At 36.3% G+C, this 16,446-nt stretch overlaps 2 protein-coding genes across 4 annotated transcripts in view; one reads left to right on the top strand and one right to left on the bottom strand.

Moving 5' to 3' along the window:
- The first annotated feature begins 40 nt into the window (after positions 1-40).
- Positions 41-7,860, top strand: ERI2 (ERI1 exoribonuclease family member 2). The gene is made up of 9 exons (XM_012790181.2): positions 41-137; positions 1,948-2,015; positions 2,102-2,185; positions 3,149-3,276; positions 3,777-3,933; positions 4,778-4,878; positions 5,132-5,213; positions 5,834-5,922; positions 6,114-7,860. Exons 1-9 carry the CDS (start codon positions 49-51, stop codon positions 7,443-7,445), a joined length of 2,130 nt encoding a protein of 709 aa, XP_012645635.2. The 5' UTR covers positions 41-48; the 3' UTR covers positions 7,446-7,860.
- Positions 7,861-8,122: 262 nt separating this feature from the next.
- The window catches only part of ACSM3 (acyl-CoA synthetase medium chain family member 3), a 43,567-nt gene continuing 35,243 nt past the window's right edge, over positions 8,123-16,446 (bottom strand). For 2 of the 3 annotated variants that reach the window (XM_075995161.1, XM_012790185.3), the window contains exons 9-14: positions 15,436-15,516; positions 12,102-12,203; positions 10,203-10,330; positions 10,003-10,102; positions 8,668-8,787; positions 8,123-8,262 (exon numbers count right to left, since the gene is read on the bottom strand). In XM_075995161.1, the coding sequence (XP_075851276.1) occupies positions 8,176-8,262; positions 8,668-8,787; positions 10,003-10,102; positions 10,203-10,330; positions 12,102-12,203; positions 15,436-15,516 (618 nt within the window). In that variant the 3' untranslated portion in view covers positions 8,123-8,175. The remainder of the gene's footprint in view (positions 8,263-8,667; positions 8,788-10,002; positions 10,103-10,202; positions 10,331-12,101; positions 12,204-15,435; positions 15,517-16,446) is intronic. The other variant, XM_012790186.3, reaches the window with a different exon arrangement.

Below are 16,446 nucleotides of genomic sequence, written 5' to 3'. Positions count from 1 at the left end.
ACTGCCTCAGGCGCCGCAGCGACCTCCTCAGCCGCGCCGAGCGTTTGAATGAACCGGAAGTGGGGGTCGAACCACTTCCGGCAATTGAATCGCGAACTGCAAGGAGTGTCGGGAATGGCGACCAAACGGCTGGCGCGGTAAGTGAGGGGTTTCTGCGCGGGGAATAGCTTCTGGTCTGGTGCTGGCGTCCGCGTCTGGGCACATGGCGTTTGCGGTGGCATCCTACATTCTCCGCACCTCGGAGTCTCTACCTTGGGCAGAAAGGCTCCTTCCTGGATCCTTCACCTGAGTTGCGAGCCTCAGGTGAAAGGAGCTCGAGGCTGAGGAACCTGAGGTTCTTGACAATGTGGCCTTGGGCCAATGTCTGCCCATTCTAGGCCTTGGGAGACGACTGGAAGTAACAGTACCCTGTAGACTGGTCGGAGGTCTCAGGCAGCACATCAAGCCGTTCACCCTACCACCTCCTAGTTGTCTAATTTATAATGTGAAACATTGTAACCTTCCTGATTCCTGGACATGCCATTCACATTTCTGATTTCTAGAAGCAATGTATAATGTATTAGTGAATAGCGTGAGATTCAGAATGGGACGATGCTGGGCTGACATACCAAAGCTGTGTTCTTTGGCAAATTCACTGAATTACTTTCCTCGTCGGTTAAATATAGGTAGGAAAATTTTGTCTACTTCCTACAGTTGTTGAGTAGATAAGGTCACCATCTATCTTAGCTTTTTGAACCTGCAGCCTTAAGTCCACATGTGGCCTTTTAGATCCTTAAGTGCAGCCTTTTGACTGAATCCAAATTGTGCAAAACAAATCCTTTTATTAAAAGGAGTGCAGTAGAGAAAGATGGAGCTTTTTCTTGCCTCCTTTGGTGCTTAGAAAAGTCTTGAAATCAGAAGGCAGCTGGTTCCACACCACTAGAAGTACTTGCTATGTGGTAAGCAATAAATGCTAGCTGTTACTATTCCCAAATCCTGGTTCTTCCCTATCACCTCTTAAACAAAAAACTACATCAGGAGGTGTCTGCCTGGTTAAAACTCTACCTACTTGTGAAAATGGTTTGTCTCACCTGCACTAAAGACTGCACTTAGGACCTCTGTAAGCTCTTCCCTTTCTTTGGACTCTAGCATATTGCCTTTGGGGTTCCTGTATCATAGATTACTTTGCAGTGGTCCTATGGATATCTTGTTTCTTTACTCAGATTTTTAAATTAGAAGACTGAACCATGGGCTCTATTGTTTTATTTGCTTAGAACTGTGCTGAACATGTAGCGAGGGCTTGAAAAATGCAACGGCAAAAATAATGTAAACTTTTTGGTGCATTTTTACCTTTATAATCATGTGAGTCAGGATTACTGTGTTAAAAGACAGACTTTAGCACATTAAATTCAACAGAGTTCAGTTGAGCAAAAAATAGCAAATGAGCCCATCCCCCAACCAGAATAAGTTCAGAGTGACCCCAGTGTACTGCTGGCATGGTGGGAGAGAATTTATGGACAGAAAACAGAAGTGAGGTTATGGCCGGATTGGTTTCAGCTTGGCGTTTGCTGAAAAAGATTTGAACAGTTGTCTGCATGTGATTGGCCAAAACTCAGTGATTGGTACAGAAGTCAAGTTACAACCTGTTTATGTATCCAATCAGGTTATGGCTCATTATATATGAAAAAATCTTGAGGCTAAAGTTAAAATATTTAAGGAGGTAACTTTAGGCAAAACCTACTTTGACAACTGTAAAATAAGTGGAGCAGATACATTTAGCCTAAGTTTGCAAATACATATTTTTGAGGCCCATGCAGATAAACCCAAAGTCTAGTTCAATTTCCTCTCAGTCACAATACATTAATAATAAGGGTTTTGCTATATCCCTGATACCATTAGTTTGGTAGTCTATTCGAACAGGAGCATGAATGAATTCATTGATCATATTGGATTGTTTTACATTTTTAGGCAGCTTGGATTAATTAGGAGAAAGTCAATTGCACCAGCAAATGAAAATCTAGGAAGAAGTAAATCCAGTAAGTAGTGTGCATAGTTTCTTTACATTTTGTAGCCTTGCACTTTCAACATTGGTAAAGCGTAAATACACCTTGATCTTTTGCAGAGCAGTTGTTTGACTACTTAATTGTCATTGACTTTGAGTCGACATGCTGGAATGATGGGAAGTGCCACCGTAGCCAGGAAATAAGTAAGTCAGGACTGCCAATACCAAAGCTAGCACTACCATGTTTCTTTGAAAATAAGACCTACCCATAAAATAAGCCCTAGCAGGATTTCTAAGCATTTGCGCAATATAAGCCTACCCCGAAAATAAGACCTAGTGATGAGCATGGCTGCACAGCATATCTGCACAACCCATGCATTTCCTCACGGAGCACTAAAGAAGACGAGCAGCCCTTCTCATCTGCCCCATGGAGAGCTCTATTGCTGGACATGAGAGATTGGGGCGAATGGTTCTAAAGGACATAGAGTCTCAAGAAATTCAGGATGAAATTCGGGGTTTGGAGAGTTATGATGATGTTCCAGAAGAAGACGACTTAACTATATTTGAATAAATGTAGATTGTTGTACATACTTAAAAAAAAAATAACACATCCCCTGAAAATAAGCCCTAGGGTGTCTTGAGGGAAAATAAATATAAGACCCTGTCTTATTTTCGGGGAAACATGGTGGATGAGTCCTTTTAAAGTTTATAGATTTAAATCAGACAATAGTAGGAATTAACAGATGATCTGTGATTTGTAATATAAAACCTGTCTTAACTAAAAAAGAACAAAATCCCAAATATCTAAATGTGTCATTATATAAAATAATTGTTTTAAGATTACATACAAAACCTCAATGGCATAGAAACTGAAAAAAATACCTTTGTAGAAAAGGAGCACATTTCAAATTCCATATGATCTTTGTATTTAATTGTATAAAGAATTTTTTAGTAGATATACTTATAACTTCAATATTTTGACTTATTCTTTGGTATAACTCTATTGTAACCTTTACATCACACTGCTTTGTCATTTTAACATGCTTTTACTGAAACTAATGATGCCATTATGATGGTAATATATTTAATTTAGAGTGATTACAGCATTAATTTTAAAAAGTTATGTATATTTGTATTCAAGTGTCAGTTGATAATTCTTTCATTTAGTTGAATTTCCGGCAGTGTTGTTGAACACATCAACTGGAGACATTGAATCTGAGTTCCATGCTTATGTTCAGCCTCAGGAACATCCAGTTCTTTCAGAATTTTGCATGGAACTGACAGGCATAAAGCAGGTATGATGCAAATTTTAAAATTCAGTAATCAGTTTCAAAAAGAAAATAAAAGCTATATACCATTTGGAATTAGATTTTTTTCAGTGTTAGGAGAAGTAATTTCCCCTCCAGAAATCCACTGGAATCTTTAAAAATTAGAAAGAATAGTGTTATTTGGGATTCAGGACTAGATAAAAGAAAAAGAATGGTGTTATAAAAATAAAGATAAAATTTTTTTTGCAGAAATTATGTGACTCAAATTTGTCTTTTATTTCTGTCAGTCTAGATTTAATGATTATATTTTTGTGTGATTTTAGATTTATCAACCTGAATTTTCTTACCTTGGCAAGTTTTCATCATTATTTCTTTCCCATGTGTTTTAACATCTTTTCACAAGCTAAACTCTTTGCCAGTTAGAACCTCTTCTTTATTATATCCTTCTATAGTGCCTATCCTTTTATAATATGTGCTCAATAATTATGGAATTGATTGTTGAATTCTGATTTTGTGACTCTGTTCAGGCACAAGTTGATGAAGGGGCCCCTCTGAAGATTTGCTTATCTCAGTTCTGTAAATGGATTAATAAGATTCAGCAACAGAAGAAAATTATTTTTGCTACTAGAGTTTCAGAGCCTTCTACTTCTGATGTAAAATTATGTGCATTTGTTACTTGGTCAGGTAAAAAAAAATAAGTTATATCAAATCACAAATGGGTTGAATAAATACTATGTAATTCTTTATTTCTAGTTTTGTACTTACTAATCTAGAATTATACTTATTAACTTCCTGGACAAGGTAAAGAAATCCAAGTGCCTAGCAGATGTTAACCAAGAAAAGTAAATTCATATTTTTAAAATTACCATTCTGGGATACCTTAAAATTTTAAGCCTTAACTTTAAGAATCAGAAATATTTTCTTTTCTTTTCTTCTGAATCCAAACAAAGATGATTTAGTAAAAACTCTTATTATGCTATTTTCTACAGCCTTGAATAAAAAGAGTCCTCATTTAGCTTACATTGTTTGCTTTTATATTTTGATACTTACAAAAGTAGACATTAAGAAAAAAATGGGCCATTTAAAGTAGGTCTTTTGTATGACTGTGACATAGCATTGCCATTAATAGTCATTGATAGCAATACCATGCCATTGATAGCATAGCACTGATAGTCATATTTGGTTTCTAGTTACTAAATGTTTGGTTTCTAAATTATGTTATTTAAAATTATTTTCCTAGACTAGAGGAAATATGAGCCTTGTAATTTAATACCTTACTCTTTCTGAAATAGGGGTTTTTTTGGGGGGGTGTTTAAGAAATCATTCTGAGACTTAGTTTCATGATTAAAAACCTAGTTTCTTAATAGTAAGTTATATAAAGTGAATAATTTTTAGTTATTAGCAGAGCAACTAAATCTTACTGTTCTATTTTATATCATCTTCCAACATTATATTTGTAAATGGTGGCAGAATAAGTAAAAAATGCTGTCATCATTGACTTTGTCCTTTTTTAATATACTTAATACAGACTGGGACTTGGGGGTTTGCCTGGAGTATGAGTGTAAAAGAAAACAGCTGTTAAAACCTGTGTTCTTAAATTCTTGGATTGATCTCAGAGCAACTTACAAGGTAACAGCCAAAGATGGAAACATGTTCACTTTCCTTCTTTTGAAAAATTATTAAAGTTTATCACACATGGGTATGGGTTTCTACAAATAAAATATTTTTTCTGAATGTTACGTTTTGTAAAGTATATAAAAACAATACAACAAAAATAAGCATATTCCAAATCTAATAGAACTAAAAATTATCAAACGTTGTTAACACACAGCCTTTCAAATAGTAATTATTTTTTTAGATATGTGTTCTTTTATTTGATCAGCTTTTCTATAGGAGAAAACCAAAAGGACTAAGTGGTGCTTTGCAGGAAGTGGGAATAGAATTCTCAGGGCGAGAACATTCTGGTTAGTATAAATTAAAAATCATTTTATTATGTAAGTCATTTGACTTGTATAAAATCTTCCAGATACATTTCATGTTTTGGTAATGTCATTAATAAGGGATATCCTTCAGTGTAAAAAAAAAAAAAAAAAAAAAACCTAATCTATACAATTCAAATTGTTTCTAAAACTTTCAAATTATCACTTTTCATAAACTACGGTTAAGATAAAGATTGCCATCTAGTGGATTTCTAGTTGCTAAAGAGAATGAAAGGAATTAGCCAAACCAAAAGGGATACTAAAGTGCCCAAATGATATGGTGGCCTAGTGAAAAATTGAACAAGACTATTTAGATTACTCACAAATCATAGTCCCTACTGAATGTTGGTCACATTTTGGGGAATTGTCTAACAACTTTTCACATCTTCCTCTATAAATGTGGAAGATCTTGTTTTTCACTGGTAATATTGCCACAGCTTTCCACAAAACCAGTTTATCATGATTAAAATTAATAGATAGTCATAAAACTAACACTATGCCCCGGTTTCTAAGTGGTAATTTGTTTTTTGGTTTTTGGGTTTTTTTGCTGTTTTTTTTTTTATACTAGTACCATTAGATTCAGTGTTTGATATCTCTTTTCTCAGGGTTGGATGATTCTCGGAATACTGCCTTTCTTGCTTGGAAAATGATCAGGGATGGTTGCCTAATGAAAATTACAAGGTCCTTGAACAAGGTTAGTGGTGTCTTGCCTCTATTCCGTCATCTCAAACTCCAGAAGTAGTCACAGGTTCATTGAAATGTAGATTGCATGTGTGAAATCATTTATAAATCAATGACATTTTTCTTTTTTGTCATATAATGTGTACTGAAGAAATTATGAATGTGCGGTATCTAAAGCTGTTGGATTTGTCTGTGGAATCATAGGTTTCCACTAAGAAGAATCCCAGCATTCTGGCCAGAAATTTGAATACCAATCAAGTTGAAGAAACATCTGCCTGCAACATTAGCATACAGGTTCCCAACACATATGATGGGGAGCCTAAAAATACAATAAATTCTCATGAAAAAGTTCAAATGGAGTCAATTTGTGCGAATTCTCCTGTACAGCAGGATCAATTACAAGTAAAGACTGTAAAAACAGGTCTTCACGATGTCAAAAGTTGCTTATCTCTTTTAAATACAAAGTCCTCTACTTCTCTGGGGCAGTTGCAGTCTCCTACCTTTAATTCACCTATCTATATGCAGAAGCAAAGAAAAAATGAACATCTTGCTTTTAATACCAAATCTAAGTCTTCAATAGGTTCAGAATTGGTACTTGTTTCTACCACCATTTCATCTGTCAATCATGTTTCTGATATGGAAATGAGTTCTGCTCTTGACTGTTTACCTATGTTGACTGATTGGGAGGATGTAGTTTTACTGCCAGCCTCTCAGCCTGAGCAAAATATGGATTGTACAATTCCCATTAGTGACTCAGACTTAGATACTTCATTTAATTCTGGAGAAAGATTAATGGTTTTAAAAGAATTAGAAATGCTAAGTTGTGAAAACTTGGGAGGCATAGAAGAAACTCCTCAAAAATCTGAGACTTCTAAATCTATTGTGTACAAGAGTCCTCAGACTACTATTTACAATATAAAACAAGCCAAAGATCTAGATTCAGATGTTTTTGCCTTTAAATTACCTGAACACAAATCAAGTACCTTCACCAGTGTTAATGCCAATGCATCTCATCCTTTAGTGTTGGGGAAATATCCTCTTCGTTTAGGTGGTACTAAAAGGAATCCATCCAATCCCCCAGCTTTTCCACCAGCAAAAAAACAAACCTTCAGTATTCATGAAGAAAAGCCTACATCATCTGATTGCACCCCAGTAAGAAGTTCTTCCCGAAAGGTTCTCCCATCTATTTTAACATCTACAGTTAACCTACAAGAACCTTGGAAGAGTGGAAAAATGACACCTCCCTTATGCAAGTGTGGCCGAAGATCTAAGAGACTTGTTGTTTCTAATAATGGACCAAACCATGGAAAAGTCTTCTATTGTTGCCCGATTGGGAAATACCAAGAAAACAGAAAATGTTGTGGTTATTTCAAATGGGAACAAACACTTCAAAAAGAAAGAGCCAACAGGGTAACTCTGTCTCATTCCACAGAGGGACTCACTTTTAGTTCTCCAGAAACAAGCCATATTCATGACAGAAATTTAAGTTTTTCCACTAAAAATTCTTTGAGACTCAGGCCTTCAATGAGGAATTGATAAACTTTCATGTATGAATACTAATTGTTCCTTGAATTCCCAAACATGAATATTCTGGTAATGTCTTACACTATTTATATTTCATGTATTAGTGTTTGGTGAATTTATCATACTTTCTTAAAGAAACTCAAATGAAATATTTTGTAAACTGTATTTATTATTAATAGGTTCAATATAATCAACAAAGGACTGATATCCTTCTTTTATAGTTTGGCTTTGAAACAAGTCTCAAACTATTTTTAAATTATTTGAACAAAAATGTGATAAAAATTCCTAGTCTATTTTCAAGTAGATACTTGTACTTTGAGAATTACAATAATCTAACTAATATTTTTTACTTTTCTAAAAACTTATATAAGTTGTTTAGTTTTATTTCATGGCTTGAACATAGGTTCTGTCTTGTATATCAACATATCAGAAGAACTATTTGAGTAAAGTTTGAAAACCAACAGGACAGAGATTTCAGAAAATCCTCCTACAACATACATTTAAAAATTCCTCAGCAATTGATGACATTCTTTTTATATTAACAAATTATAGCAACATTGACAGGAATGCAGAGGAATTTACCAAATATTTCATTTTAAAATTCAGCCCTGATGTCATAACCACAAAAAATTTTAAACCAACAGTTGATAAAGGTATTACCACATTTTTTATCTTGCAGTTTCCACAGATTTATAGATACCATATTTATTTTATAAATACCATAATAATTAATGGAATGAATCTAAACTATTTTCCATTCTTTCTTCCTTAGTTCATTTCTTTTTATCTTCCCACTGACAGTCTTTGGCAGCTCTGGAATAAATTCTACCTGTTGATATCAAGGAGAAGAAAGTTAGCCCAGAAGTTTTCATCTTTAGATGAAAGCCAATTATATAGCAGTTATTTGAATTCTGGGTGAAAGAATTAGGGTACTCATTGGGCATGAGTTTGGGGTAACAACCAAAAAAGGGATGGGGGGAAATTGTTGAGGAGATTTTTCTTGATATTTCGGATTTTCTACAAGTCCAGCAAGCCAAATGACCAAACAAATTAGGTTAGCGGTTTCAATTTAATTTCAAAGATTCTTATTCTTATCTATATGTCATTAGTTCAGTTTGGAACATTTGGTATAGCATGTTTGAGGAAAATATTCATATTCAATAAAAAGGAAAACACAAACAGCTGAAATTTTCTAGAATTCTGAACGAATATTCATCATAATTAGGATGCCTACCTTTCTGGGATATTTGTAAGGTGCTGTAGTTTTTTTTACATGCTCCTGAATCTCCTTTTTAAGTTGTTCTTGATCATGTGACTCGTAATCAGGGTTCAGAACAATAAAAGCCTTTACTACCTAAAATAAATATTTGAAACACCAAGAAGATGAGTTGTGTATTTTTATGTTTTAGTATGGCTTGTTTGCTTCCTCTAACTGGGAATCTAAGTGCCTGATGGGGTGGGCTGGAGTGTTTAACAGAATTTGATCCCAGCTCTGTGCTCTTAAGCCAGCCAATTGACTCCTACACACCTCCGGTCTGTACCTAATACAAGAGTGCTTCTTGGGACCCTTGCTTTGTTTATGATCTACGTTTGAACCCTAACTATCTGAATCTAACTATATCTTGAAATCTATTTTCTGACCTGTTTCTGATTATCTCTGCCTGAAAAATGGCATACCTTTAAGCCCAAACAACTAGGTCGTCAGCCTCAGTAGGAGTGGGCTTTTAGGACTCCTGTCTTATTCATAGTTTATTTCCTGAAATCTCTATTTATCTATCTACCCAGCCTGCTTACAGTTGTGTCAGGTCCCTGCCTCTGACCTTGATGCCACCCCTATATCTGGTGCCAGCCCATCTTGCTCAACTATACCAAGGACCTTGTTGGTTTCCAGACTTTTTGGGTAGCAACTTGATTCTATCCCGCTGACTTCTGGCATCCCATGCTGATGTGCACCGGGGTTATTGGCATTCACACTATCTTTGCCTCACTCCTCCATGGAAAGTATTCACATTCTTTTTAATACATATGTTTCAGTCTTATTCAGTAGCAGTATTTTCTGAATAGCATATTTCTTTTTCTTTTTTGAGACAGAGTCTCACTCTTGCCTGGGCTAGAGTGCCGTGGCATCATCCTAGCTCACAGCAACCTCAAACTCCTGGGCTCAAGCAATCCTTCTGCCTCAGCCTCCTGAATAGCTAGGACTACAGACATGCACCACCATGCCCGGTTAATTGTTTCTATATATTTTTAGTTGGCCAATATTAATTGGCCAACTTTCTATTTTTAGTAGAGGTGGGTCTCGATCTTGCTCAGGCTGGTTTCGAACTCCTGACCTTGAGCAGTCCTCCCACCTTGGCCTCCCTGAGTGCTAGGATCACAGGCATGAGTCACTGCACCTGGCCAAACTAGCATATTTCTATCTGACTTGCATTTAGTAAATGAATTTCTAAATGACTTACATATTTAGTGAATGAATCATTTGGGTAATCCTGTTTCAGTGAATTACTGTTTAAAAGCATGCATTAGACTGCCAATAAATGATAAAGTTGAGATGAATCAGTTGTTTTACCTCTCCTCTGATGGGGTCTGGACTGCTGACAACAGCTGACTCTGCAACCGAAGGGTGCTCAATCAAGGCACTTTCTACTTCAAATGGTCCAATTCGGTAACTGGGAAGGCATATAGTAGTAATTTATAAAGGTGAGCAGTTCGTTCCAGAACGCTGATGATCAGTTAACCCAGACTTGCAAAATTGGAAAAGAAAATTACCCAGAAGATAATATGATATCATCTGATCTTGCAACAAACCAGAAATATCCATCTTTATCCATATACCCTCTGTCCCCAGTGACATAGAAATTGCCTCGTAGAGTTGAATCTGTTTTTGAAGGATCATCCTGCAAAACAAATAGCATTTTGTTAATATTATCAGGAATCTGACTATTATGATCAATTAGATTTTTAGATGTTCAAGGAAAAGGAAAATTTTGGGTCTTTTGAGAAGCCTTAGAATGAAGAAGAGCCAGAATGTGAAATAGGGATGAAATCCCAGCAGGGAGCTAGCCCAACAGAAGAAAGGTAAACTACAAAGACTAGGCATGCTTCCATCCTGAGAATTTTCTTAGATGGATCACAAAATAAATATTGTAGGAGCTCAGAGCATTAGGCTAAATTAAATCTTTTGCTAATCTAATACTGAGGCCCAGTGCTGTGGCTCACTCCTGTAATCCTTGCACTCAAGAAGGCCAAGGCGGATCGCTCAAGGTCAGGAGTTCGAAACCAGCCTGAAAAAGAGCAAGACCCCATCTGTATCATAAATAGAAAGAAATTAATTGGCCAACTAAAAGTATATAGAAAAAATTAGCTGGGCATGGTGGCACATGCCTGTAGTCCCAGCTACTCTGGAGGCTGAGGCAGGATGATTGCTTGAGCCCAGGAGTTTGAGGTTGCTGTGAGCTAGGCTGACACCACAGCACTCTAGCCCGGGCAAAGAGTGAGACTCTGTCTCAAAAAAAAAAAAAACAGAAATGGTTCTGTAACTTTGGTATAAGAAAAATGAATGAAATATTGTTCACTGGCAAGAAGAATCAACCTTTTATTATATTGATGAAGACTTTGCTCTAATTTGTATACTGTGATTAGAGATGAAAAGCTGCTTGCAAACAGTAAGGAGTTCAGAAAGGCTCTAGTGAAAGAAATTTAATTAATCCCACTGCCCCATTCTCTGTCCCTCTCCCTGCTCCCAAGAAGGGAGAGCACTGATCAGATTTCAGAAAAATAAGTGGGTCTTGTTTGGTAATTGAGAGGATCTACTGATATTAAGAGGTTGCCTTCTGTTTTGGTTCTCTTCCTCTGGCTTTCCTGGGCCTGAAACAGTGATGTAGCCTCAGGCAACCAGCATGATCTTCTTTAGGAAGCATTTGGATGTTTCTTCAATTACCTGTCTGTGGGATTACTATTCAGGACAATGAATTTTTCAAGAAAGGGTCAAGTACCTATCCTAGGTGTGTTTTGTAGCTAATAGGGTTAGTTACTGCAAGGTGACCTTACTAATAACCTATCTAACAGAGGAAAATAAACTCCAAACAGAAAGTAAGGAAAATGAACTCACAACACATAATTGCCCCTTTAAAGAAGAAACAACACAACTACCCTCTTTGTTTTGTTAAATTAAAACCTGTGGCCTAACTCATTCTCCCGTTTAATTAAAACACCTGTGGCCTAACTCATTTTCTCAGCCTTGAAGAGCCCTAAGCAGACAGTAGGGGTGTCCCCTACTGTCCCCTCTCCAACTCTCTGCCTCAGTTCCTGTCAAAAACACATTTCAAGGACTCAGATAACCTGGCCTCACAGAAAAAGCAAAAAATAAAGAATAGCTTCCGTGGGTGCTTCTGTTACCAGTCTACAGCAAAGAAAAAAGAACTATTTTTACCTTTTAAAAGCCAGAACAGCTTTTCCTCAACTGCCAACACCTTTCCACCTTCATTCTTGCTATGCCATTTTCTTTCTCTTTCTCCCTCTCTCTCTTTTTTTACATCTTTATATCCTAATCTTTGTGTGAAAAATCTTTCTCTGCCCACATCTGAATTTCACACTCTTTCAGTTACCAAGCATTTTTGAGAAATAAATAGAAAATAAGAGATTATTTATTAGTAATAAGTCTCTTACTACATAATGAGTAAAAAGGCCAAATGGTCGGTTAGGTAGAACTCGAATGCCAATATCTCCTTCTTCTCCAGGAGGTAGAATATTGCCATGTGCATCTAAAATCTAGGATAAAACAGAACAATTTATTTAAGGGAATTTTTATTTAATGTCACTTCTTCTACCTTAACTTTGCATGTTTTTTGTTGTTGTTGTCGTTATTTAAGCATGCAGACTTCAAAAACATTTTAAGTAGACTTTAAATTCCTAAGATATATATGTATATTTATTTATTTAAATTCATATTACATAAATATTATCAAATACAGGTTACCAAAATGTGAAAGAAGAATAAAAATTTTCTTAAACTTTACCATCCTACAATAATCACATTTTGGTAATATCCTTTGATACAATATTGACATGGAAAAAATAGGATTGCTTTATAGTATACAGTTTTACAACCTGCTTTTATCATTTAGCAATATATCTTGAATGTCTTTTCCTCTCAATAAATAAATATCTTCATTACTAGTTTTTAAAACTTTGTTTAGCTGTGGAATATACAAAACCTTACTTCAGAAACCCAATATAAGTGAACAGGAAAGGGGGAATGTTCTCTGGTTGAGACAGTGGTGGGTCTCAAGGCCAAAGCCTTGCTGTCTTATTCTCTCCAATCCTCAGGGTTCCCTGAAGTACCTGATAGTAGCTAGCATTTACTAAGCATTTACTACATGCAAAATAATAAATGCTAAAGCTGTAAGTACTTTACATGTACTTTTTTTCCTTTGTTTGTTTGTTTGCTTGTTTTTTTGAGACAGGGTCTCATCCAGGCTAGGGTGCAGTGGTGTCATCATAGCTCTCTGTAATCTTAAACTCCTGGGCTCAAGTGATCCTCCTGCCTCAGCCTCCCCAGCAGCTAGGACTACAGGTATGTGCCACCATGCCCAGCTAATTTTTAAAAGTTTTTTTTTTTTAGAGACAAGGTCTCACTATGTTGCTCAGGCTGGTCTCAAACCCTTGCCTCAAGCAATCCTTCCACCTTGGTCTCACATTACAGATGTGAGCCACCACACCCAGACCTTTACATGTACTTTAATCCTTACAATGATCCTATATGATTAGAACTATTATTACACCCATTTTACATATGAAGAAACTGAGGTACAGAGAGTGTAAGTAACATAGTACATGAGTGAGCTAGAATTCAAATCTCAGCAGTCACACTCCATATCATATGCTTTTAATCATCACATTCCTCTATGCAATGTCTCTAGAGAGTTAAATCCATTTTTTAAAATTCTAGATTAGCACTACTCAAGTTGATTGCTTATTTTACAAACCAGATTTTATTCTAAATGACTTTCAGCTATTTCTAAATATCAAACTCTACTGTTTTTATATGCCACCAGGTATTAATGCCTTCAAATCTGAGGTGTAGCTTGAATGGAGAGTAAGTATAATACTCACCTGGCATTTTCCAGAAGAAAAGAGGCTTATGTGCCAAATGAGAAATGTGAATGGCAAAGGAAATCTTAATTTTAAGATTAATTAATTTCTTAATTTTAAGCTCTTGCAAATAAAAAAATGTAAATTCCCACCAGTCATCTAAAGAAATATTTGGCCCTAGGTATAAAGGAATTATTCATGGAAAGGAAATGTGTTAAGAGTTCCAATTACTTATCACAGACTATTCTTTAGTAGATGGGAAAACAGATAACATCTTCTATCTCTGGGGAGAATCATGTTCCTCATTGTTCAAGAGGTTTTAAAATGTTTAAACATGAAAATTATAAGCATTAGGCTTTGAAGTTGTTGGAATCTGATATTCAGCTGGTTGGAGCACATCCCCAGATGACAGAATGTTATTGCAGATGCTCCTAGCTAAATAACAAGAAGCCCAGTAATAACAGCCCTTGGGGAAGAGTTAAAAATGAAGGTAGCAATGATGATTGGGGATGCAAGCAGAGTGCCATTTTCTTCTCAGTTATATCAGTTTTACATCGAAAGATAACTACTCCAGAAAACCACTGAGCTATAATTAGTGAGGGCCCAGCAGAAGTACATCGCCATTGGGATCACTGTGAGTACAGTTATGTCTGTGAGACTCTGATAGCCTTGCATGTTAGGAAATGTTATTAAGGGGGGAAGAAAAAGAACATAGCTATGTGAAATGTCAGCTTACCCATAATGCAGACATGATCATGCCTCATTATCAATATTTCTTTCCCCAACCTAAGGCAGCCTATTAACCAATAAACTATTGTTAAGAATATAACTAGGCTTCTCCTACCATTTCTTTTTTAAGAAAAGCTTTTCAAAGGAAGGGAATGGGAGGGAGAGGTGAATAATAGTAGCAGCATTTATTGTGAAATAAATGTGAAACGTGAAACATCGATCTAAGAGCTGTCTACTCTGTTAATGCATTCATTTTTTGCTGCTATTGCTTTCTCTTACATACAGATGGTCTCCAACTTAAGACCATTTGACATGATTTTCCAACTTTAGGATAGTGTGCAAGCAATAACCATTCATTAGAAATCGTTGCAATGCTGGGCAGCAGCAGTGACCTCTTGCAATGCTGGGCAGCAGCAGTGACCACAGCTCCCAGTCAGCCATGCATTTTCAACTTAAGATATATTCAACTTACAATGGGTTTATTGGGATGTAACTCCTTCTAAAGTTGAGGATCATCTTTATTAGTGTAAGTTCCTTTGGCTATACCTAGCTTTGAAGCTTGGTCGAGCTGAGAACAACTTTAACCCTGGTACAAAGTATGCCAATGGGGAAATAGAATGCCCACTGGGCATCAGATGCCAATAATGGCAGTGGTTGCTGAAAGCCTAGAAATGGCCAGGCAGTCTGGGGGCAAAGAGGGAGGGTGCTGCAGGCACTATAAACTGTAGGCTTCTGTGGCCTAGCTGACCTCCTCAAGAAGTCTTAACCTCCCTTAACCTGAAGAGGCAGTGTTGTGTTGTTAACCAGGATGTTGGAGACAGACAGCTTAGGATAGAATCCCAACTCTAGCTAGCTATGTGACCTCTGGTGAGTTCCTTAACCTCCTTTTGCCTCATTTGTAAAATGATTTTAATATTAGCATGTCTCTCATGGGTTCCTTCTGAGAATTAAATGAGCTAATATTTATTAAAGAACTGCATGATACAACAAAGGTATTTGCAAAATAATGGAGACCAATAAGCTAACATTTCTAACCCACTTTCATCTTTTCATGGAGATTAAGGTATCATGGAAGTAACATGGCATCGTTACTAAAACAAGGAGAGTGTATAAGGCGTTGAGGGATAGTTCACAAACAGACTGGGTTGTTAAACATTCTCGAGGAAGGGGGTGTGCAAACCTTAACATCAAAAGCAGGAGAAGGCTTTCCCATTGAGCCAGGCTTAATTTTCATTCCCTTAAAATTTCCACAGATTAGCACCTAGTTAAGAAGAATAAAAAGTAAGGTAACATTATAAGTAACTTAAAATTGATTCATTCATTCATCCACCATGCATTCATTCAACAAGTACATTCAACAATTTACTATGACTTAGGCTCAATAAACAGTTTCTGCTCTTGTGGAATAGAGCGATAAACAATATACAAATACACATATGTAATAAAATTATAATAAAATTACAATGCCTAAAATATCCATATTGATTAAAACATGAGTGTGTGTATATATTTATTTGTTTATTTACTTATTTATTTATTAGATAGGGTCTCACTCTGTTGCCTGGGCTAGAGTACAGTGGTGTCATCATAGCTCACTGCAATTTCAAATTCCTGGGCTCAAGTGATCCTCCTGCTGTAGCCTCCTGGGTAGCTGGGACTACAGGCACATGCCAACACACTCAGCTAAATTTTGTATTTTTTGTAGAGACAGAGTCTTGCTAGGTTGCCCAGGCTGGTTGCAAACTCCTAGCCTCAAGCAATCCTTCTGCTTCAGCCTCCCAAAGTGCTAGGATTATAGGCGTGAGCCACCAGGCCCAGCCAGAACATGAGTATATTAAATTTGTACTCATGTTAGTATGATACTTGTGCTATTTCTATTTAATAAAGTTTTCAATTTTTGTTTTTATTTTATTTTTGGTATTTTAATAGTTGACCAAGTAATACATTCTCATGGTTCATAAATTGAAGCATTATAAAAAGACACACTGTAAAAAGTTTGTCAATCTTTCCCTCATCTGCTCCATGTTACCCCATCCTTTTCTACAAAATAACCACTTTTGTTCCTATTCATTTCCTATTTCTATGTATTCTTATCAGCTCTTTAAAAAAAACCTTAGAGTATTCTTGCCAAGGAGTTGTCTAGCAGACTCTTAAATATCTTAAGTAACAAGGAGCTCAGCATTTGACATTG

The sequence above is a fragment of the Microcebus murinus genome, chromosome 19, assembly GCF_040939455.1.
Source record: "Microcebus murinus isolate Inina chromosome 19, M.murinus_Inina_mat1.0, whole genome shotgun sequence".
Classification (NCBI taxonomy): Eukaryota; Metazoa; Chordata; class Mammalia; order Primates; family Cheirogaleidae; genus Microcebus; species Microcebus murinus.
The sequence above is the reverse complement of the archived record's forward strand: the minus strand, read 5'-3'. Positions and strand labels throughout refer to the sequence as shown.